Source organism: Martes martes (genome assembly GCF_963455335.1).
Source record: "Martes martes genome assembly, chromosome: 1".
Classification (NCBI taxonomy): domain Eukaryota; kingdom Metazoa; phylum Chordata; class Mammalia; order Carnivora; family Mustelidae; genus Martes; species Martes martes.
The window spans coordinates 68,340,579-68,365,785 of record NC_137888.1 but is presented as its reverse complement, the minus strand read 5'-3'; the positions used below and the strand labels follow the sequence as shown (position 1 = coordinate 68,365,785).

The window sequence follows — 25,207 nt, the reverse complement described above, 5'->3', positions numbered from 1 at the left end:
CAGCCCAGTCTGTTTTTTCAGCCTCATCTCCCCAACAGCTATCCACTGTCCAAGTACAAAAGACATCCCGTCTTATCTGAGCACGCCATGCTTTCAGGACTCCACATTTTCACACATGTAACTCTCTGGTCTTTGCCAGACAAGCTTCTCATCCTTTTAAGGCCCAGATCAAATGTCACCTTCTCTCAGCTTTCCTGACTCTCTCCAGGCACCGTCTCAGTTATGCTCCAAAGTACTTTGATCGTAATCTCTAAAACACTATTTTTCACTTTATACCAACATGTAGGTTTGTGTCTTCCAGCAGTCTTTATGAGCAGGAACAATGTCAGTAAGCTCCAGAGCCCAGCATATTAGTTAAAATGTTGAACACATAAATACATTTTATCCAACTCCACCATTTTCCAAAAGGTATCCTATATTCTTATTTACCTTGCAGGATGGGAAAGGCTATCTCTATAACAAACTGCAGCTCGGGGAGATTTAGTGAATTGCTCATGGTAGCAGAACTAACAGATGACAGAGGTAGAATTCAATTCTACCTCTTCTTCTAACTTCTTGCAAGAGCTTTTCTGAAACATCACTTTGTGGTTTGTTTGTTTGTTTGTTTGTTTTAAAGATTTTATTTATTTATTTGACAGAGAGAGAGAGAGATCACGAGTAGGCAGAGAGGCAGGCAGAGAGAGAGGGGGAAGCAGGCTCCCCACTGAGCAGGGAGCCCGACGCGGGGCTCGGTCCCAGCACCCTGGAATCATGACCTGAGCCGAAGGCAGAGGCTTAACCCACTGAGCCACCCAGGTGCCCCCACTTTGTGGTTTTTATCTTAGCTCTCCCATTAAAAATTTGGGGCTATGTACAATTAAGAAGGATCTTGTTCTCATGTAACAGTTCCCCCACACAACAGGGCTTATTGAATTAATGCATGAATAAATATCCTCCAAAAATGTAATTGTTAATTAACATTTTGCACCAAGTCTTTTCTTCTAACACTGTGAGCTGGGCCTTAATTTCCTGACCTATAAAATAGATGGTCATATGCTACAACAGACTTACTTACCTACATGCTATTAAAAATTTGCCAGACTTTACCCCAATCTATTTAATCAGTATTTCTGAGGGCAGAACTCAGAAATGAAGGTTTCATATGCTCCCCCAGTGATTCTGAGCCTCACCAATTTGGGAGCTCCTAGACTACATGACCTCTAAGTTTCCAGCTAACTATAACATCTATGCTTTTTTTTTTTTTTTAAGATTTTATTTATTTATTTGACAGAGAGAGGGACAGCAAGAGAGGGAACACAAGCAGGGGAGTGGGAGAGGGAGAAGCAGGCGTCCCACAGAGCTGGGATCCCGATGCGGGGCTCGATCCCAGGACCCTGGAATCATGACCTGAGCCAAAGGCAGAGGCTTAACAACTGAGTCACCCAGGTACCCCAACATTTATGCTTCTTTTTAAGAAAAATGTCCATCCCCAGTATACCCTAAAATGCAAGGCACCTGAAATCGCTCTTTACTCATTCCAAAGGATAACAATATGCCATTTATGTGTTACATACTAGTAAATCAAATCTAATAATTATCCAGTAAAGCCAAATAATTCCCTAGGAACAAAGCATGCATTCATGTGTCAGACACTACATTTACTTCCCAAGTTTCCCTGTATTATGTTTCAGGTCTGCCACAGTTAATTCCACTAACTAAAAAGGGAATGGAAGAATGGATCTAATCATTTATGTAAAACTAATCATGTGTCAGGGACTCTGCTATGAGATGCATCTTATATATCCATTTACTGATCCATTTAATCCTCACGGCAATGACACGGAACCTGAGACTCACAGAGATGAAGTAACAGTAAGTTACAGAATAAGATTTTTGAACCCAGTTGGTTGGTCCTGTCTTGTCCTTTCTGTCTTATGACCCAACTACAAGTGCTAAAGGTTGTTTAATTCATTTGAAACATGTGGATGAACCAGGAAGAATTTTTGAAATCTGTAAATTATTAAAGCCTACCCGAAGAAGTATTGTGCAATAAAAGTTAAGGAGGGAATCATGTTACTCTGCAGCATTGGAAACAGAGAGTTGACTTAGCAGAGTGGTGAAGATCATTAGCTCTGGAGCCATAACCACCTGGGTTGGAAACCCAATTTAGCTACTTGCCAGCTGTGTGACCTTGTGCAAGTTACTTAATGTCTCTATGCCTGTTTCTTCCTCTGCAAAATGGAAACAAAAGAGTCTGCCTCTTAGAACAATTGTGAGGATTTAATGAGGTAATAAATGTACATAAAGATCTTGGAATAGTATCTACAGTAAGGGCTCAAATGTCAACTGCTATTATTACAATTGCTGCCTTTATTTTTAGATTCTATCTTCATGTCTTTTTTTGTTAAGATGTAGAACATTACTGATTTATGCCCAACTATGACTCATATCTGCTGAAGTGTATTAGCTGGCATCCTTCATAAAAGCAGAAGAGCTAACTTCAAAGAGCTGGTTGGTCTCTGGATTCAGACAGACTCAGGTTTAACTCTTGACTCTACCTTGGTCTAGTTCTGTGAACCACTGAACCTCTCTAAGCCTTAGATCCCCCATTTGTAAAATGGAAATAAAAAACAGCAAGGGTTGTGATGAGGATTAAATAAGTGGAAAACAGCACAGTGCCTGGTCCACATGAAATGTCCAACAAACGTGGTTGCTGAACAGATTTTGCATAAGCAGCTCCAGGGACAGCTAGGATATTGTCCTATTTCTCCATCAGCTTTTTTCTTTTCACGCACCAATCAGCACTTGTCTCTACCCAAGCCCAGTCTAACCAGTTTTTCAATTCAATTTGACCAACAGTAAGTAACTAGTATGACTATGCAGTGAGTAATGTGCCCGCAAAAAAAAAAAATAAAGATATATTCCCCATCCTCAAGGACTTTTTAACTTAGAAATAACATCATCTAGAATTTAAGACAAGCTAAATTTTAACTGCCTTACAATTAAGACAAGCTTTAGGAAGTGCTCATTAGAGGTTCAAAGTATCAAGTTCATTGGATGGAGTTATTCATTAGCAGGGGAGCAGGAGTGCAGGAATGGATTTTCCAGTGGCAAGAGCCCTAAAGTTGGCACATGTTCCCTTCTTCCTGGGATGCCCTAATCCCGCCTCCTTCCCACTCATCTCTCAAGACTTAATTCTAGTGTCATATCTTCTGGGAAGTGCCTGAAACTGAAGTGACTGCCCTTTCTCTGAGCTGTCTATGACAACAATTACCACTGTAAATGTCATGCTTCCTGTCACCCTCAAGGTACTGTGAGCTCCTTAAGGAGCTATTGGAGCTTATTCATTTTAGTATTCTCAGTGTCCAGTACCTACCAGGCACTCAATAAATGTTTGTTGAATAAATAAATAGAATTTCAACAAGCAGAGGAACAGCTAGGGCATTCTAAACAGGGTAATAACATAAACAATGACATGGAAGTCGAAGAGCATGGGCCGTGTGTGAGATCAGTGACTGGTCTTGGCCCAGATGGAGAAGAATTTCAGTAAGAGACAGAGATGAGTATATGAGAGATGGCTACTAAGCAAGCAGGGCCAGACGTAGACAGTTACATTCAAAAGTCTACCTACAATGTAAGCTACTAATTTAATGAACACAATCATAAAATTGTCAAGTACTAGAACAGAGGATACAATTGTTGCTGAATATAGAACCATTTTATATACTCTACTAAATGATATTCCTGTGACCTTCATTTGCCTAGGATAGTCCCAGTTTCCACTTGTTTTCCCAAGTTAGTATTCCCCAAAGTGTCTCTATTTGGATGATAAAATATGGTTATTCTAACCAAGGGAGAGTTCCGTACCCCTAACACAGGTTATATATCCAGTTAAAATAAAAGTCAACTTCTAAATCTGCAAGAATCGGGAAGGAAAAAATGTTAGTATATGGAAATAAATTTAACAACCAACTGCAATAATCACATAAAAGCATTATTTGACATAGCAAGTTCTATACATAAAGGAAAAAAGTTACACTTTTGCTAAAACAATTAACTTACTGTCAATTTTCTTTTTGCATTTCTTTTAGTTTTACATTCATAACTGACTCATTCCATTTTAATTGAGTTCCTTACGATGAACAAAATGGAAAAATGTATTATAAATATTTTCATTTTTCAAATATTTTGGCAGAATAATGCAATACAAATCTGTCATGTTAGTAAGACTACACTGGAAAACAAATGCCTTTATTTGAAAACTTCTTTAAGTAAAAGCCTGAAAATCTGAATCTATAGATTCCTATTCAATATCGATTCCTTGCCCTCTTATTAGCTAACCAGACCTTGATTTCTTAGGGGGCAATATGCTCAATTAAAAGTACTGATCTCCTCAGACTTCCTTGTAGCTAGGAAGGTTATGGTTATTGACATGGTTATTGACACCAAATTCTGGCCAACGAGTTATAAATGGAAACATCTGGTAGGGCTCCAGGGAAAATGACTGCTCTTGATAAAAAGAGAAAGACAGCTGGCCCATGCTTTCTGCCTTTTGGCCTCTACCTTTCCCCCTTCTTCCAGCAGGTTACAGACTTGATATAATGACTTGGAACAGGGAGCTTGTGACCCTGAGAACCAGTAACACTAAAGACTACAGACCTTCTGTCTGGGAAGACCTGCTTTGTAATACCATACCACTTCTATTTGTATTTCCAAATCCTTCAATTCAGAGACTAGCGTAACCCAGCAATGGTTGCCTGGGGAAAGGGCAAAGGGAATGCAAATATAAATGCAAAAATGTACCAAGAAACTTTTTGGGGTGATGCATATGTTCTCTATCTTGATTATAGTATGTGGTGGTGGTAGTGGACTTTTTTTGTCTTGTTCTTCACTTTAGTAAGTTCTTTTATTATTACATATGACACTTGTTGACATTCTTTTTTTTTAAGATTTTATTTATTTATTTGACAGACAGAGATCACAATTAGGCAGAGAGGCAGGCAGAGAGAGGAGAAAGCAGGCTCTCCACGGAACGGAGAGCCCGATGCGGGGCTCTATCCCAGGACCCTGGGATCATGACCTGAGCCGAAGGCAGAGGCTTAACCCACTGAGCCACCCAGGCACCCACCCCCGCTTTTTTTTTTTTAAAGATTTTGTTTATTCACTTGACAGACAGAGATCACAAGTAGGCAGAGAGGCAGACAGAGAGAGGAGGAAGCAGGTCCCCCGCCGAGCAGAGAGCCAGATGCACAGAGAGCCAGATTTGCAAAACTCATCAAATCACACAGTTAAGGGGCGCCTGGGTGGCTCAGTGGTTAAGCCTCTGCCTTCGGCTCCGGTCATGATCTCAGAGTCCTGGGATCGAGCCTCACGTCGGGCTCTCTGCTTGGCAGGGAGCCTGCTTCCCTCTCTCTCTCTGCCTGCCTCTCTGCCTACTTGTAATCTCTCTCTCTGTCAAGTAAATAAATAAATAAAAATCTTTAAAAACCAAATACAAAAATAGAATACAAATTTTAAAAAAATTATACAGTTAAGATGAGTGTATTTTACTGTATGCAAAGTATACTTTAATAAAAATAGGTTTTTAAAAAAATCACTTGCTGAACAAAATCATAATATTTAAACATATATTATGATTAACCTGCAGAGTTTTTAAAAAAATAGGAACACTAAATATTTGTTGGCCTCACCTATATTATCTGTAGTTCTACAACTATTAGGATAATATAAATTATCATGCTGGAGGAGAAAAACACACACAAGAGCTAAAATGACAAATACCCACTTATGTAGTATTTGTATACACGATGACAGTTCTTTTAGGAAGAGACTAAGTCAGAAGACCCAACTCAATAGTTCTAAGAAAAACAAAGAAATAATTCACTAAGAAATAATAGCATACTTTTCCTTTTTAACTCTGTAGAAATCTATAAAAAAATTTCCAGTATATAAACTGGTGGCATCATCAATTTTTAGCTAAAAAAAAATGCATATAAAACATACTGTTGAATCTTGACTAAAACATTCATAGAGGATATTAGTGGCAAAATTAAATCAAAATAACAGTGTAAGCCAGGATTTCACATACTATTGCTTTGGATAAAAACAGAGACTTGAGCATATCTAATGAAAATTGAGTATGACATTAAATGAACTTATGTAATGATCATTTGAACAAGGTTAAACAAGTATCTTTACTTCTTTCTCATGAGCTTTAATGTGATCATATGCACTGTGAATTCCCAAAAGAGTTATATGGAATGCAGTGTTTCTGCCTTATTTCAGTCAGAGCACCTCACAGAACTTGGTTAAGGAAATCACGCCTCAGGAAACACCACTGCAGGACGATAGCACAAGCCAAATCAGATCAAGTTTTTCCTACATATTTTATTTTCATATTCCTATTTGGAGAAGGTAATCGTGCCCTCTACTTAAAACATCTCCTTTAAAAATGCTTTTAAAAATCTACATTCTTCGGGAGCCTGGGTGGCATCTGCCTCTGGCTCAGGTCCCCCTGCTTGGCGGGGCCTGCTTCTCTCTTTCCTCCTCGTTTGTGGTCTCTGTCGCTCTCTGTCTCAATCTCTCAAATAAATTAAAAAAAAAAAAATCTTAAAAAAATCTACATTCTTAGTAAATTTTTACCTATTGAGCAAAAATTAGTATTATATGTAGAGCTAGTCATGTAGCAGAGTTGATTTCCACCTTCTAGAAACAATTACTACTACAACATGTGGAGTAAAGTCAACCAATCATGGGTCCTTTTTTTAATGTAAGGAGATTTAGAATTTAGTCCTGGATTTTCACTATAATAATCATACTACTCTGAACAAATCACATACCATCTCAAAAGCCCAATTTCTTGAGCTATAAATTACTATAAAGTATGAAGTTGGACTACATGAACTCTATGAAACTTGCTAGTTCTAAATATGTTGTTTACCAATTTATTATATTTAATATTTACTAAACAAAGTGAAAGAGTATTTTAAAAATATAGCTTATTTTCAAAATCATCATTAAGAATAAATTATTTCTGCACAACACCTCCCTCATATTTATCACTTAAAATTTTAAATATGAGATTCATTTTGGTTAAAAGCAGATTTTCATGTTTCTCTATTGTCTGATGTACAACTATATTTTAAATGAATCTACGTCTATGGGCTGCAGGGAGAGGGTCAATGGACCAGAGCTTAATAAAAATTTGAATAACTGAAATCAAAGGGTTATCATTCAGCTAGAAGCAAAGCAGATGAACACGCAGTGTCCTCTCAATTGTTAATTATTATCAAAAACAAAGTTTAACTTGAACATCATGAGAGAACAGCGTTCCAGTGGACCAACAAGATATAATAATAATGACATCTAAGAAATTTCTTTAAGAAAAATGAATTATTTACCTGTAATGGACCCAATATGGAGCTTGTTGTATACATAAAAAAGAGACGAAGATAACTTAGAACATTTGCAAATGCAAAAAGCCCTTCTGCCACCAGAGTAGGATGGAATGCGTCCCAGTCCTTCCGATCAGCAAAATCATGAAACTAAAGTTAGGAAGAAAAAGCCAAAGGTAAATAGCTCCCTCAACTTAGAAAAATAAAAGTAAATATTCTGACTATTGAAAGAAAACTAATAATTATATATATTTTAGGGGTTCTCCTTTTATGTTTTATAAAGTCTTCTTCTAATACAAATAACATTATTTTAAATGAAAGATCTTTACATATGTGAGGCAATATCACTTACTCTATATAAAGAGGTTTTCTTAGAAATTCTTAGGTTTTAAAAATTAAATAATTTTTAAATTTAAATTTTTAAAATTAAATAATTTTTTAAAAGTCATTAAACTTTTATGAATGAAATGTTTACTGGTTTTCCTTAAATTTTACAACATAAACTTTAAGTATTAAGTAAAATTTAAGTATGTCTTCTCTAGCTATCATATTAAATTAACCTAGCCCTTTAACTCAGGTTTCTAGAATGAACCCTAGAAGTTCTTCTCCCTTCTAAATACCAAGAAAGAGAGTGTATTATTATACCCAGACATAGAGTGGCCACACGTTCCAGTTGCCTGGTTAGTCCCAAATTATATTCCAGTTTTCCTGGCATAGTGATTAATACCCCCTTTCACTCTCAAAGTGTCCCCACTTCTAGAACTAAAGAGGCCAGTGTAAATACCAATGACCCTCAACCATTTATCTATGTTACGACCAATTTTTATTTTCTTAGTAATTTTACAACTCAAGTTGTAAAAGTTGTAAAGTTTATTTTCTTAGTAATTTTACAACTCAAGTCACTGAAAATGCCTAACAAACATGCTCCATACTTTTGATCATTTAAAGGAATAGAGTTTTTTAAAAATAAAGTAAAATGATATAAGATAACCAGTTTTTTTTCTATAAAGTAGTTAAAAAAACAGAAAATATATCTCTCAGTTCTTTGACCATAATGCCTTAGAAGAATTCTAAACTCCAGGCTTAAACAAAGATAGTTAACATAAAATCTATTACCTTTTCTGGGCTTGGAAGAGCTTATATCTTCATAAAATTATAAGATGTGTATAAAACTAAATTTTTGTCAAATTCTAAGTTTTAAAAATAGAAGCATCAAAAATTGTCACATTTATATCACCTTTTAAGCTATAGAAGATACTAATCATGATTCTGAATGAGGTAAAACACTACAGAATAAATTCTTAAAGATAAACTTTTTTCTAGAAGGTATAAAGATAACTAACACTTATCAATTTCAGTAACTTTGTGTTCTCATTTTAAGTATATATACACATTAATAAGGTATATGAACCTAGCTCAGATATAAGGAATTGGCATTTGGTAGAAAGAAAATGCCTAGACAGACCTGGATTTAAATCCAGTCTTGGTTTCTTACTGTGTGGTCTTGGATAAGTTACTTAATATCTCTGAGCTTCGTTTTCCTTATTTGCAAAATGGGGATAAGGACATCTGTCTCATAGAGTCCCTGTGAGGATAAAATAAGATAAAGTATAGCAAGTATCAACCATGGTGCCTGGCATATAATAGGTAACCAACATTAAAAGGTAATTAACATCCTTCAAACTACTGGAAGGGAAGAAACAATGCAGACTATTCCCTTACACTGGGATAGGTTTAAAATGAAAACACATCAGATATAGATTTGGGGCAATGTAACTCTGAGTTATACAGCTACATATCTCAGGTTTTTCCTAAACAAACTTCACTTGTCTGCAATTAACATAGCTAATAGTCACCTTGTTGTGAGCAACCACTTTGAGGGCAAAAGTTGCCAAATAAAGTGAATTCATGACAAAACTGAGTTGATTACGGGATTCTTCCAAAAAGTCTTCTAACCCTTCATACCAGAGTCTTTTAATGTCTGACCAAATCATCCCTAAAAAGAGGAAGGAAAAAAAATTAAATAATGCCCTTACTTTAATAATAAACTGAAAAATACTTTAAAACTCAGGATATTAATAACACTCATATCAGCTATACCTTCATTTAGAAGAAAAAATAACTTTTTAGTAAAAAGTTCTCAAAATTTGTAAGAAAATAACTATAAGTTTTATATGATAATATCTTTCTCTGAGAGGAATTTTAATAAATGTGAAACAAGCATAAGAAAACAAATAAATTGATGCTAAACACACACACACACACACACCCCACAAAGGCTCAGTTCCTGATTCTTTTCTTTTCTCTATTATGCTCACTCCTACAGAGAATTTGGCAGTCTAATTTAATGGCTTTAAATACGATCTACGGGCAGATTTCCAAATTTATCTCTCAAAAACTCAATCTGTATTTATAGAATTAATAACTCTAACTCCCTCTCCTAAATTCAACTTGTATATTAATTTGACTGTTCTACATCCCCAACGGGATATCCTAACATACTCAAACTGAACTTTTTAATCTCTGCCCCAACTGTACTTAGAAGTCTTCCCATCTCAGTTGATAGAAACTTCATCATTCTAGTGGCTCAATCCAAACTTCCTTGAATCATCCTTGACTCTTATTTCTTTTAACCCACATATTCAGTGCAACAGCAAATCCTGTTAGCTCTGCTTTCAAAATATATTTAGAACCTAATCCTTGTCACTACCTCTTCAACTTCAAGCCACCATACCATCTAGCCTGGATTACTGAAATAGCCTACCTGGTCTCCCTGCTTTTATCCTGGTCTCCTTAAAATGTATTTGCAACACAGCAACCACAGTAATCCTTGTAAAAATGCAAGTGAGATTGAAGAGGTAGCTGCCTATGGTTTCCTCTAGGATTTTGATGGATCCCTTTCTCACACTTAGGTCATTCAACCATTTTAACTATTGGGACTTCATCAAGATCAAAAGCTTTTGCACAGCAAAGGAAATAGTCAACAAAACCAAAAGACAACTGACAGTGGGAGAAGATATTTGCAAATGACATATCAGATAAAGGGCTAGTATCCAAAATCTGTAAAGAACTTGGTATACTCAACAGCCAAAGAACAAATAATACAATCAAGAAATGGGCAGAAGACATGAACAGACATTTCTGCAAAGAAGACATCCAAATGGCCAATAGACACATGAAAAAATGTTCAACATCTCTCAGCATCAGGGAAATATAAATCAAAACCACAATGAAACACTACCTCACACCAGTCAGAATGGCTAAAATTAAAAAGTCAGGAAATGACAGATGTTGGCGAGGATGTGGAGAAAGGGGAACTCTCCTATACTGTTGGTGGGAATGCAAGCTGGTGCAGCCACTCTGGAAAACAGTATGGAGGTTCCTCAGAAAGTTGAAAATAGAGCTACCTTACGACCCAGCAATTACACTACTTGGTATTTACCCAAAGATACAAATGTAGTGATCTGAAGGGGCACCTGTACCCCAATGTTTAAAGCAGCAATATCCAAAATAGTCAAACTATGGAAAGAGCCCAGATGTCCATCAACAGATGAATAAGTAAAAAGATTTGGTATATATATACAATGGAATATTACTCATCTCTCAAAAAAACTGACTCTTGCCACTTGCAATGACGTGGATGGAACTAGAGGGTATTATGCTAAGTGAAATAAGTCAATCAGAGAATGACAATTATATGAGCTCACTGATATGTGGAGTTTAAGAAACAAGACAGAGGATTATAGGGGAAGAGAGGAAAAAAAGGAAGCAAGATGAAAGCAGAGAGGGAGACAAACCGTAAGAGACTCTTAATCATAGGAAACAAACTGAGGGTTGCTGTAGGGGAGTGGGGTGGGGGGATGGGGTAACTGGATGACGGATATTGGGGAGGGCATGTATTGTAATGAGCACTGGGTATTATATAAGACTGATAAATCACAAACCTGTACCTCTGAAAACAATAATACTTTATATGTTAATTTAAAAAATTGTAGAGAACTGAAATATCTTTAACACAGGATTCAGTTTTGTGGTCCTTCCACTCCATCCTAAGTGTAAACTTATACCCAGATCTCTTTTCTCTTGCTACTGGGTATATGTTTTATGCTGATCCAATAAACCATGTGATTTAAGCATTAAAAAAAAAAGCAAGTGCTACTTCCCTTCTCAAAACTCTGAAGTAACTCCCAGAGGAGAAAGGATTAACTACAGGTCTGAGCTCTTTCTCCACGGGAACACAACCTCATGTTACTGTCTTTTAAAGAGGTTTCCTTAGAAACATACTATGTTAAGAAAAATACGAAAGGTCAGCTGTATTCAATACTGTTATAAAAACAAGAATTGGGGAACTACCTCTGGACTGGGAGGACTCCAAGTGGATTCACAGATCCTGAAAGTATACACAGCCAAAACTACAAAAAGACATGATGAAACTGATGAATCAGTGAAATCTACTTCTGAAACTAATAATATATGTTAATTAATCGAATTTAAATAAATTTTAAAAAATAATTCATAATGGAAGTATATAATAAATAATATCATATATATATATAACTGAATCAAATTCTGGTTTCTCTGTTCTATTTGACTACTGATTTGTCCATTCCCTAACAGTATTTTTTATTACATTAGTGTTATGATTAATATGAGTATTCTAATTTTACTATTTAAAAAAAATCACTGTCTATATGATTTCCTGGAGTACTCCGAATATGGTAGCTTCTAATACCTAGTAAGTTTCCAGGATGGTAAATCTTTACAATGTCAACTCATCAGCGAACAGGGTGTGTCTCTTTATTGACTTCAACTCTGTGACATTTAAAAAATTTTATCTATAAAGACATTTTTTTGAGTCTTCTTAATAGATTAAAAAAAAAGATATGCTGAGAAATATAGGCATTGGCTTCTCTGTGTGATGTCTCATCTTAAGAGTGTGCTTGCAGTGGGAGCTACTCTCTTGGGCTTCATGAGACGTAGCTGCCGCTAGAATTGAGGCTTTTCTAGCTGGGGGTAGCCCACACCCAGCCATCTGGCCTCATCCTGTACAAGTGAATGTGCCCACAATAGGGCTGGGAAATAGCCCCAAACTTTTATAAGAACTGCCAATAAAGATATATTTGAAGCTGTAATGCTGACATGTTGTACTTCCCTGTCTTGTCCCCTTGTACAAAGCTAGTAAGTAAACCAGGGCCAGGTTCTCACCTGTTGTGTACCGCGAGTGTGAATGTCACTGAGAACCCAAGATCACTGCTACTGATTGTGCAGAGTGAGTGCCGCACCTTTCCTTTTATCTCATTTCTCTCACAGTCAAAAGTAATTTCTTGACCTACAAGGACATGTATCACTTCTCCCCTCTCACATTCTCTCCTATCAGTTTTTCCTTCCACTGCTTGTCACACTGGCCTCCTTGCTTCCTTGCTGTCCTCTGAACACACAAGACTCCTGCATTAGGGCCTTACATCAGCTCTTCCCTCTGACTGGAAGCTCCTCACTCAGATATCCATTTGATTAACTCCTTCACTGAGCGTCTTTGCTTACCATCTACTCTGATCATCTTATTTCAAATTGCAAACCCCATGTCCTCCATTCCCAACTCCTTAACTCTGCTTCTACCTTTCTTTTCCCTTAGTACTTAACACTTTTGAACATTGGGTATAGTGTACTTATTATGTCTATTATTAACTGACTTTACTCATCCCATTAGAGGAAACTCTTCAAGAGTAAGAATTTTTGTTTTTATTAACCAATGTCCTAAATGTCCTGGACGATTCCTAATACATAGTGGGTTCTCAAAAAATTTGCTAAATGAATAAATATACACAAATAAAACCCAAACACACATAAACAAAAATCCCTTCCCCTCTTTTGGCCATAAATTCCTCCATACTTAATATATTCCTAGGAGTATCAGAGAATAGTATTATAACCTAGGATAGTTTTATGATAAATTCATTCATAAGATCTTTTTAAGGAGAATATGTAGTAATAAAAGAATAGAGTGCTGCAGCATAACATATGGGTGGAGATCACATTGAGCCAGTCAGAAGCATCCTCTGGCTTACCAGTAGGCAGAATAATTCCCCTAGGAAGCACATGAAGCATTCTTGAAAAACTGTTTATAACATCTTAATTATACAGTACCCATATTTTATGTAGAGAACCATTTTTAAATACTTGCAGATCTGACACAGAAAATACTTTTAAAATTTCCACTTAGATGAGCTTCTATTTAAAGTGAATACATAAAAACTATCCAAAAATGTTAAACCAAATATTTTTTCTGAACTCAAATGCTATACCACTGAAACATTAAACCAAAAAAAGATGCTTCCAGAAATAAGTGTTTTATTTCTGTAAAATGCAGTATTATACCTAAAAGGAACTCTTGACCACAATTACAAAAGGAATTGGAAAAGATTTTTGATAAAAAAAAGAAAAGGTAGACACGTGAAAGAACAATGACTACTGTCAGGTGGTTTCCCATCTTCTGTGCAATACAATACACTTGACATATTTGATATTTCTGAATTGAATTAAGAGAACAAAATAATTTTAAACTATTATAATTAATGCCTTTGAATATTAGTCAATGTACTATATTTTAGGGTCTTTTTTGTTGTTATTTTTTTTAGAATTAGTAACCAACACTATAAGCTATAATCCCATCATTTGGGGATTCCTCAAGGCCTGCTTCTACCTCCTCTATTCTCATTTTATACTTTCTCAAGTGTCTCATCTATGCCCATAATTTCATATACAATCAATATGCAGATTATTCACACATTGCTAACTCAAGCCTAGACTTCCTCTTGAGCTCCAGACCATGATGTCTAATTGTCTTTTAGATATCTTGAAGTCTCTTTAATTTCAACGTATCCAAAAACCATACTCCGGGTCTACCCTCTCACAGATCCTCAAACCAAGTACTTTTCCAAAATACCTATACTGCTTAATAAACTCACTCTTCCTCACCTCCTATATACTGTGTGTTTCCATATCCTATTGACTTTTCTTTGTAAGTATCTCTCAGATCTGTTTCCTTCTTTCTTTTTCTTTCATAACAACCCTAACTCCAAGGTACCATCAGCTTTCATCTGTAACAGCCTCCTTCTGGTCTCCCTCTATCCACTCTTGCCACAGCCCTATCCTCCTAACCATTCTCTATTGTAGCCAGAATGATCTTTTCAAAAGGCAAATCTGAAATACAAAAACAAAAGGCAAATCTGATCATGTCGTCACTCAAATACTTAAAAATTTCAACGGTTTTCCGTTCTTCTTAGCATAAAGTCAAAATTACTTAACATGGCCCACAAGCCTGTCCATGTCTGAAGCACCATCCATTTCTACAGCTTCACCTTGGATTTTGCTTCTCGTGTTCTCTCTGCTCCAGTATTTACTCAGTACCTTCTTTGTACCACACTCCTTCTTGCCATGGTGCCTCTGAATGTAACTTTTATATCAGCCTAGAATACTCCTCTCCTAATTGTCTTAGCTGACTCTTTTTTATTTTTTAGATCTAGCTCATTTATCAGTTTCTCAAGAAAGCCTTTCCAATTTTCCTGACCCGGTAAGATGCCCTTATAATATGCTTGCTCTCCTAGCTCCATGACCTTTACTTAGCAGCACTTAACTCATTTGTGCTTTTTCATTTATCTGTGCAATTCTCAAGTTTTTGCCTTAATTAGCCCATAAGTTCCACGAGTGTTGCGCCATATCTCATTCCTGCCTGTGCTTGGACAAAGTAGATATACTAAATTTCAAAAAATGTATTTTTAGGGACAGCTGGGTGGCTCAGTCAGTTAAGCATCTGCCTTCAGCTCAGGTCATGATCCCAGGGTCCTGGGATCGAGCCCCACAACCGGCCTCTCTGCTCAGCAGGGAGCTTGCTTCTCCCTCTTCCTCTGCCTGCTGCTCCCCCTGCTTGTGCTCCCTCTCTCTCTGTCAAATAAATAAATAAAATCTTTATATTTTTATACTAGCTATTCTATTATATCCTAACAGTAAAAAATTAACTAAAAGGATACCACTAATATTCCGTGTATTCACTGACACATTGTTTTCATTTTACCTATGTGTTTTTTATAATTTAACCCTACTTTTTCTGGAGAACCAAGGAAAAGAACAAGAAACAAATGTACAGAAGTCAGCCATCATAAGCCAAAAGTCACTGTGTTCACGGCATGAAATAATACATTGAATGAGGACATGCCTTTAGATAAGCAGACCAATGATTCCTACATGTTTCCTTAGAGCAAGTTCAGATCTACATATTTAAGGAAGCCCAGAGGGATCTAATTACATTAACAGGCTTAGAAGACATCCTTGGCAAGGTTTATTCAGATCTATTGGTTTCAAAGCAGAAGCTGTGCTGAGAAAAGTAAAACACTTCCAGGAATTTTACTAGCTTAATGCACATTATGCTCTTCTACTGAAGCAGAATATGTTAGAAAATTAATCATATTGTGTGTGCATGAGTGTTCAATAATGTCTTTGAAAACAGGGCCATCATGATTAAAAAGAAGTAACAATAGTTTTACCATTATTATGAAATTCAGTTACAACAGTAATATTTACACTATCCAAAGAGTGTGTAACTCTTTGAGTTCAGTAAGTTTACTTACTGCTAAGAAATATAAATGTTAATTTGATCTTTATACAGACTCAGGAAACCTGAATCTTAATTACATAACAAATAAAAGATTCTTTCTCATGACTATTTAAACAATAGGTTACAGATAAATGAAATAAAATTTCCTTTATTACTAAGATATATAACAATCTTTTAGAAGAAGTTTAAATGAATAGAGGGAAAAAGTACTTCTTAGAGATTCCATTCAAAAATTTTTAAACCTATTCAAAAAACAATATAATCAAGTTTCACACTAGAAAGCTCTATAACAAAGCAATTTGGAATTACACATGATAAGGTATAAATTACTTCCTAAATTAAAATATTAAATTTTAGATAAAAATAGCAGAAATACAGGAGAAGAAAATATTAACAAGAAATTACTTGGGGGTTGGGAGGTTGGGTGAGCCTGGTGGTGGGTATTATGGAGGGCACGTATTGCATGGAACACTGGGTGTGGTACATAAACAATGAATTCTGGTACACTGAAAAGAAATTTCAAAAAAGAAGAAGAAGAAGAAGAAATTACTTAATTCCCCTTAACCTAGAATTCAGATGTGTGTTATTTTTACTTTATCTACCTAATTTTAAATGTTAATGCACAATGGTTTGAATACTTTTAAAAGTAAAACTCTGATCAAGTTGCTTAAAATGAACTAACTTCCAAATAAAAATTAAAATTCCAAAACATGCACATTATTTTATAACTGAAGGAGAGCTAAAAGTGAAAATGATACAGTAATTTTCTCAAATTATTTAATAATTAAATCAATAAAGAACATATTGATCGACCAGTGCTTTATACCATAGAAAATACTAAATTTTAGTATCTTTTACTCTATAGCAAATAGCAAAAAGATGGGTGAGAAATGCTGAGTTTAAAAACAAGGCTGAAAAAGGAAACAATCAACAAAACTAAAATGCAACCTACAGAATAGGAGAAGATAATTAGAAATGACATATCACACAGACAAAAGGCTAGTATCCAAAATCTATAAAGAACTTAACAAACTCAACAGCCTCCCCCAAATAATCTAGTCAAGAAACAGGCAGAAGATATGAACAGACATTTCTCGAAAGAAGACATACAAATGGCCAACAGACATGTGAAAAAATGGTCAACATCACTCAGCATCAGGGAAATACAAATCAAAATCACAATGAGGTACTACCTCACACCAGTCAGAATGGCTAAAATTAACAGCATGGAGGTTCCTTAAAAAGTTAAAAATAGAACTACCCTACAACTCAGCAATTGCACTACTAGGTATTTATCTAAAGGACACAAACAGTGATTCTAAAGGGCACATGTACCCCAATGTTTATAGCAGCAATGTCCACAATAGCCAAAATATGGAAAGAGCCCAGATATCCATCAACAGATGAACAGATAAAGAAGATGTGATATATATAATATACATAATACATATATATGTGTATCTATTTTTTTTTTTTTAATTTTATTTGACAGAGAGAAATCAGAGCTAGGCAGAGAGGCAGACAAAGAGAGGGGGAAGCAGGCTCCTGCTGAGCAGAGAGCCCGATGCGGGGCTTGATCCCAGGACCCTGAGATCACGACCTGAGCTGAAGGCAGAGGCTTAAACCACTGAGCCACCCAGGCGCCCCTATGTGTATCTATTTATATATTATATGATATATATAGATAATATATGGATATATAGATATACATATAATTATATAGATAATAATATATAACATCTATAGATAATATCTATAGATATTATCTATATAATAATCTATATATCTATATAATACCTATATATAGATATCTATAGATATGTTAATATCTATATATAGAAATATATGATATAGATAGATAATAGAGCTATCTCAATAATATACTAGATTATATATATATAGTCTATATATAATGAAATATTACTCAGCCATCAAAAAGAATGAAACATTGCCATTTGCAATGACATGAATGGAAATAGAGGGTATTATGCTAAATGAAATCAGGTAGTTAGAGAAAGACAAATACCATATGATTTCAGTCATATGTAGAATTTTTTTTAAAGATTTATTTACTTAGTTGAGAGGGAGTGCAAGCAAGTGCGGAGAGGGGCGGAGGGAGATGGAAAGAGAAACCTTAGCAGACTTTTTGATGAGCTCAGAGCCCCATGCAGGGCTTGATCTCACAACTCTGAGTTCATGACCCTGAGTTCACAACCTAAGTTGAAACCAAGAGTTAGTCACTTAACCGACTGCACCACCCAGGGTCCCCTTACTCACGTGGAATTTAAGAAACAAAACAGATGAACATAGAGAAAGGGAAGGAAAAATAAAATAAGATAAAAACAGAGAAGGAGGCAAACCATAAGAGACTCTTAACTATAGGAAACAAACTGAGGGTTGCTGGAGGGGAGGGGAGTGGAGGGTAATGGAGTAACTGGGTAATGGGCATAAAAAGGTCACTTAATGTAATGAGCACGGGGTGTTAAGTGCAACTGATTTATCACTAAATTCTACCCCTGAAACTAATAATACACTATGTGTTAACTAAATTGAATTTAAAAACATAAACAAAACAAGGCTGAAGATACAGAAGGAAATAAAGGAGATGTCATTAAAAGACCATAAATAGACAATGTGATTATATCTCAACTCCCCTCCATCCCCCACAAAAAAGGGCAAGAGCTGTAACAACTGCAGGAGGTCGTTTAAAATATTTATCTTACAGCATAACACTCATAAAAACGATTTTCAGAAAATAATGTTTAAAAACCTGATCATTTCTAAAAAGATCTGGTTATCATTACAAAGAACTGATTCATATTCAGTGAGTCCCCAGGGAAGCCTTTAAATCTAAATTTAAATAATGTTTCTATAATAAAGATAAAGATATAAGTTCAAAGGTTCTTTTTTTTTAAATATTTTATTTATTCATTTTAGAGAGATACGGAGAGAGAGAGCACAAGCAGGGGGAGAGGCAGAGGGAAAGGGAGAAGCAGACTCCCCAATGAGCTGGGAGCCTGACATGGGGCCCCATCCCAGGACCTGGAGATCATGACCTGAGCCAAAGACAGACACTTAACTATCTGAACCACCCAGGTGCCCCAGTTCATAGGTTCTTAAAAGGGAAACTAATGGTTTAATAAAACAAAATAGTTAACTCTTCAAATGCAACAAAGTATAATATATATTACATTTCAAAGTACCTAAGAAGATTCATACTCTTATACCAAAAAAAGCATTCATCAGCACAATTTTTCTGTCTTAATGATAATAAACAATTTTAGAGACTGAGAATAAAGAATTTTTCACTTCCAAATAATTAAGTAATATTAAATAAGAGATCTGCTTCCTTATCAAGTTCAGGATCATTTATCATTACAAAAATGTTAGTTAAGTCTTCAATGAACATGAAAGTGTTCAAATTCTTGCTGTGCAAACAGTTTAAAATTATAAAGTCAACATACATGTTTGTAATGCCAGCAAGTAAGGGAGAACTAAGGGCTATATAAAAGCGGAATCTTTTGAATAAACTTGACACTTACCAATAATCCACAGTATAAGTAGATAGTCTATTCTTTCAAGGGCTGGCCCCATTGTGTTTTTCTTATCCTCATTGTAGACAAGAGAGTAGAGGTTTAGTAACAGCAGGAACGTGAAATATGATGCTCCATGAATAATAAATTTCATAAAAGGAGTGTGAATGATTCTGCCAAACTGAGATTTGGGAGCTATCAAATAACAAAGTGACAAAACTGGCCAAAAGATGCCAACTGTCAAAACTGTCATTATCTTCTTACAGGTGGGCTTACGTCGGTAACCTGACATCTGTCCAAACCAAACAGTGTTCAGGAACTGCTGGCAGTTAGACTGTGAGACAAACTGAAAAGAACACACACATATATACACAAAAATAAATAACTATTAATAACTATTTATTATATTAATTAATAATGAATTGCCTATAGATACAATTTGATAATACCATTATTTAACTGATATTCAAAGTACTAATAGTTTAAAATCAATTCTATACAATTCACATAATTTTTTGTTTTTTGTTTTTCTTATATGTAATAAAAGAGTATAGAGGTTGAGAGCATAGACTCTGGAGCCAGATTACCTGGATTCAAATCCAGGCTCGGCCACTTAATAATTGACCTTGAGCAAGTCTTTAAACCTCTTTCAGCCTCAAATTTCCCATCTATAAAATGGGGATAATAACAGTCTCTACCCATAAACTTGTTACAAGGATTAAATATAAAGCTCTTAGAATAGTGCCTGATTCATAGCATGTAGTATTTAAGTATTAATATTAATAGCCTACTTAGCCATTTTCCAAAATTTAATTTATAGAGACTCTCATAATGTTTGTGAAATTTCAAAGTTAACAACCACAAACCAAAGGAAAAAACTTCTTTCTAGAAGAACTACTGATTCCAGTTAGAAGAAACCAAGATACTAAGATAGCAAAGCAATCCAAGTCTAAACATCAGATACATTTATGCTCCATGAAAACACTGAGAATTTCTTGAAATGTATTATACTCTCAATCTGCTTAAAACTGAATTCTGTGTAAGAAAAAAAGAAAATACATTGCCAAATAAGAGGGAAATTCTAGTTCAAGTATAGGAATCAATTTACCAAAGCTTCTTAGTTTACTAATTTCAGGAGCAGTATTTTCCCAATATAATGCTCAAGTTGTGAAGTATAACTTAAGGATTCTGGTAATTGTGGGTACAATTATGTGATCAGGTTTGAAATGACCAAAGTGATCATAATGTCATTAATATATTAAAAACTAATTGGCCAATCTTCTGTTTTAAAATTATTTATCCTGGGTGCCCAGGTGGCTCAATCTGGTGAGCGTGTGACTATTGATTTTGGCTTAGGTCATGATCTTAGGGTTCTGAGACTGAGCCCCACGTCAGGCTCTCTGCTAAGCAAGGAGTCTGCTTCCCTTCTCCCACTCCCTCTGCCCCTCCCCACTGCTCATGTTCTCTCTCTCCATCTCTCAAATAAATAAATAAAATCTTTAAAAAAAAAAAAAAGGAATTTCCTATATACTATACTTGTTTTTGGCAGTTAAGTCTTACTTCATTCTTCTGCTCAGATTCTAGTGCTCTTAAGGGATCTTAATTTGTCTCTCAAGATGAAATACTGCAGAGAGAAATAGCTTTTCCTCCCACCAACTACCCAGTTTAGTAGCATCCCAAACTTAGTAGTGGTTTCTCCCTTTCCCCCAATATCAAAGGACTGACTGCTGTCCTTGCCATCCCTCTATATAATAATGATTTAATTAATAGCCATGTTAAATATGTAATTTGAAAGACAAGATTTCAACTAGAAATGTTTTAGGTCTGTGGTGGTTTTAAAACAATGATATAAATTCTTTGCTACTCCTCTCATCAAGAAGTGGGTTATCATGTTTCACACCCTTCAATTCAACAAAGCTGTGATTGGTTTAATCAGTAAATTCTGGAAGAAGTGATACCCGTGTGGTTTCTGAGGGTCGGTTTTAAAAGGCTATGCAGGTTCCACCTTGTTTGATTAACACCTGATTTTGATGCCATTATCTGTCATATAAAGCATCCTACTACCCAAAGCTACTATGCTGTGAGGAAGCCCACGCTACATGTAGGCACTCTGGGCAGCCCTCGGAAGCTTCTTAGACCATCTCCTCACAGTCAACCCACCATGATGACCATGCCCTTCCATGATTCCAGAAGTAACTGCTCAGGAGGCCAACCCTCAATGGATCCACTCAGCCCACTGGAGAGCTCCCTGCTAGTCTTCAGCTGCTGCTCAGACACCAGACATTTGAGTGAAGAAGCCTCCACATGACTGTACCCCCAGTCATCTGAGCTACCTCCAGCTGAGACCCTAGACACAGTGAAGCAAGGACAAATTATCCATGCTTTCTGTGCCCTTTCCTAATTCCTGGCCTACACAATCCAAGAGCAGAATAAAATGATTATGAAATTATTGTAAATGATTATGAAATACTGTTTTATGCCACTGAGTATCAGGAATTGTTATCCAGGACAGATTACCTAAACAAAGTCTACTAACTATTTGGGAAGATACTATCCTCCCCTTTGATCATATCTAGAAATCTAGCTTAAAAAACTACATTTTCATACATCCTTAAAACTACAGAGTATTTTCCTTTCAAATAAAAATATTACTACTAATTCTTCTTTCCTTTTCTTGCATCTTCCTTAGAATGGAACATTTGGTTATATCTGTTAGTCCTCAGGGTGATATATATATCTATCTCAATCATTAGGAAACTGGCTCTTAGTTTTTCCTTCCCTAACCAGGATAATCTCAGGTCTTTCCATCTTTCTTTGGGGTTTCTTTTTCCAATCACTTAAGTTGATTTTGTAACTTGCTATCTCTTTATTCTATCATTTAATAGTACTTCATGTCTATTTTAAGTCGTAGAACACGGAAGTAAATAAATTAACCTAAGATGTAGTCAAAATGTGTATTAGAGGACAATTATATCAGGTGTTCTATATTGTTTCTATTTATACACATTAGTGCTATACTTCCTTTTTAAGCACACAGGTATGTTGTTGATTTATAATCTAATATTACACTGATCCAAATTCTTGTGTTTAATTTTTTCCTATAAATGTTTTTCTTTCCTTTTTTTTAAAGATTTTATTATTTATTTGACAGAGAGACACAGTGAGAGAGGGAACACAAGCAGGGGGGAGTGGGAGAGGGCGAAGCAGGCCTCCTGACAAGCAGGGAGCCCAGTGTGGGGCTTGATCCCAGGACCCTGGGAACATGACATGAACCGAAGGCAGATGCTTAATGACTGAGCCACCCAGGTGCCCCATAGATATTTTATCTTAATCAAGAACCTTAGAGTATTAGAAAAAGTATAGGATTTGAAGCCAGAAAGCTGGGTAAGTGATATACTATGTAGGTAATATTAAAATAAACATCTTAAAATTCCTGTACCAATTTCCTCACAAACCATTGTGAGGCTCAAATTTTCAACCAAAATAATAAAAAATTCTGCTCCTAGCACCAGAAGTCCTGTATCTTGCCTTCTACCATTATATGTCTCGGGTCACATTTTTATATTAATACAAATCTGATAACCAAGTTTTATTCCAACATCTATATTAATAACAAAAATAATGGGCCTTAGGGGCATCTAGGTGGCTCAGCTGGCTTAATGTTCAACGAGTTCAGTTCAGGTCATGATATTAGGGTAGGGAGAATGAGCCCTGCGATGGTTGTGGTGTCTCTTTGTCCCTCTCCTTTTGCCCTTTTCCCCACTTGTGCTCGTGTTCTCTCGTGTTCTCTCTCACTAAAATAAATAAATCAAATCTTTTTTTAAAAAATGGGTCTTAGAAAAAATACCTTAAAAGTATCATTTACCAATACCTCATACTAACAGCTGGGTATCATTACCTACATACAAACACCTGTGTTTAGTAAATTATCTCAAAAAATGAAATTTAAAATGCATACCTTCCTTCTTCAAGTTCCTGAATCATGTATCGTGTGTGTATGTGTGTGTGTGCGCGTGTGTGTATGTGCAGCGATTAAAAATAGGTATTTCCCTTAATAGGAAAAGATGATGCCAGTAGAATCAGATTGAATTTAGTTATCACATCATGGGCCTCTCCACCTTTGGGCTTCAATGAATTAAGAAATAAGAACCAGGAAACACAGCATCTGATACTTTATTTTTAAACAGAAAGGTACTATTACTATAGAAAGTGCCATTTGTAACCAAATCAACAAAACAAACCTACGACAGACAAAATACAAGATAGAACCATCATTATGAAAGTACTTACCACACAAGATCTTATTTAAATAGCTACTATTTGGCAAAAATACTAAATTAACATCCTTATTATTATTATAATTAAAATTAATTGTTAAAAACAACTTGTATCAACAATACTTCTATTTTTTTTAAAAAAGGAAAGTAGTAAAACTGTCCTTGAACCAAATAATAATAATAATAATAATAATAATACTAGCAACTGCCATTTATTGAGTATTTGCTTAATGCCACCCTTGGGGTGCCTGGAAGGTTCAGTCAGGTAAGCATCTGACTTTGGCTCAGGTCATGACTCCAGGGTCCTGACATCGAGCCCCACATTGGGCTCCCCGGCTCAAAAGGGAGTCTGCTTCTCCCTTTCCCTCTAACCCTCACCCCGTTCATGCTCTCGCTCTCTCTCTTAAATAAATAAATAACCTTTTTAAAAAAGTGATGGTAGAGTACATATCTTTAATTCTCAATTAATTGCCCTGAACCACTATACTACTATGGAGGAAAGAATTCTTTTTTTAAAAGATTTATTTATTTATTTTAGAGAGAGAGAGTGCGCGCGCGCGAGCGAGCACTAGCAGGAAGGGTAGAGGGAAAGGGAGAGAAAACCCCAAGTAGACTCCACACTAAGCGAGGAGGCTAGCTTTATCTCATGAACCTGATATCACAACCTGAGCTGAAACTAAGAGTCAGACACTTAACCAACTGTGCCACCTAGGCACCCTAGAAATAATGTATATATATCTCACAGAAAACCTCATACCTCCTTTTGGTTATATTTGATAGCAAGTTTTAGACGACTTAAATTCATTCTTTCTTCTAGCAATCCCCGTTTGTCAAGAGGCTCGTCACTAGATGTATGGTTTAGGATAACTTCCAATTCTCGTGAATTCCGCGCTTGTGCAAGCAAATCTTTAGCAAACATTTTACATTGTCGGGCTAGTTCCTCATAATCATTCCTGCAAAATGCAACAGTTTATTATTAGAAATGTCACTTCCAGCTTCTAATTAAGCTCTTTTCAATAGAAAATTACTTACTCAGTAACATTTTAATTCTGACAGGGCTCTTTAAAATCTGAAGTCATTTGTGCTGATGGTCAAAAGAAGCTACTGGTGCATAAATTCTCTACAGCTTTGGGGGAAACTGTAACACAATTATATTCCCTGTGTTCACACGGATAATTTTAGAGGAGTACAGTATTTCCTTATATATACTGATATTCCTAGAAATTCTGTTTATAGTTTCCAACCAGCTATTAACTCATTTGCCATTATTCTTTGACATAAAACTTCTTTCACATTACTCATCTAAACAATAGATAATAATAATGCTATCCAATAAATATTACTATGTAACTTTTAATGAGAGTTGTTTTCAATAATTGTCTATAACATGATATATGCTACTTTTGATATTCA

At 35.6% G+C, this 25,207-nt stretch overlaps 1 protein-coding gene across 14 annotated transcripts in view; it reads right to left on the bottom strand.

Annotated features, from left to right (window-relative positions):
• Positions 1-25,207, bottom strand: part of TRPC1 (transient receptor potential cation channel subfamily C member 1) — a gene marked incomplete at its 5' end in the record, with an annotated part of 70,928 nt that overhangs the window by 9,165 nt on the left and 36,556 nt on the right. For 5 of the 14 annotated variants that reach the window (XM_080817293.1, XM_080817299.1, XM_080817300.1 and 2 more), the window contains 4 exons: positions 7,380-7,523; positions 9,230-9,369; positions 19,527-19,863; positions 24,552-24,747. The exons of 1 other annotated variant lie outside the window; for it this stretch is intronic. In XM_080817293.1, coding sequence (XP_080673419.1) covers positions 7,380-7,523; positions 9,230-9,369; positions 19,527-19,863; positions 24,552-24,747 — 817 coding nt within the window. The remainder of the gene's footprint in view (positions 1-7,379; positions 7,524-9,229; positions 9,370-19,526; positions 19,864-24,551; positions 24,748-25,207) is intronic. 8 more of the 14 variants (XM_080817301.1, XM_080817304.1, XM_080817305.1 and 5 more) reach the window with 4 other exon arrangements.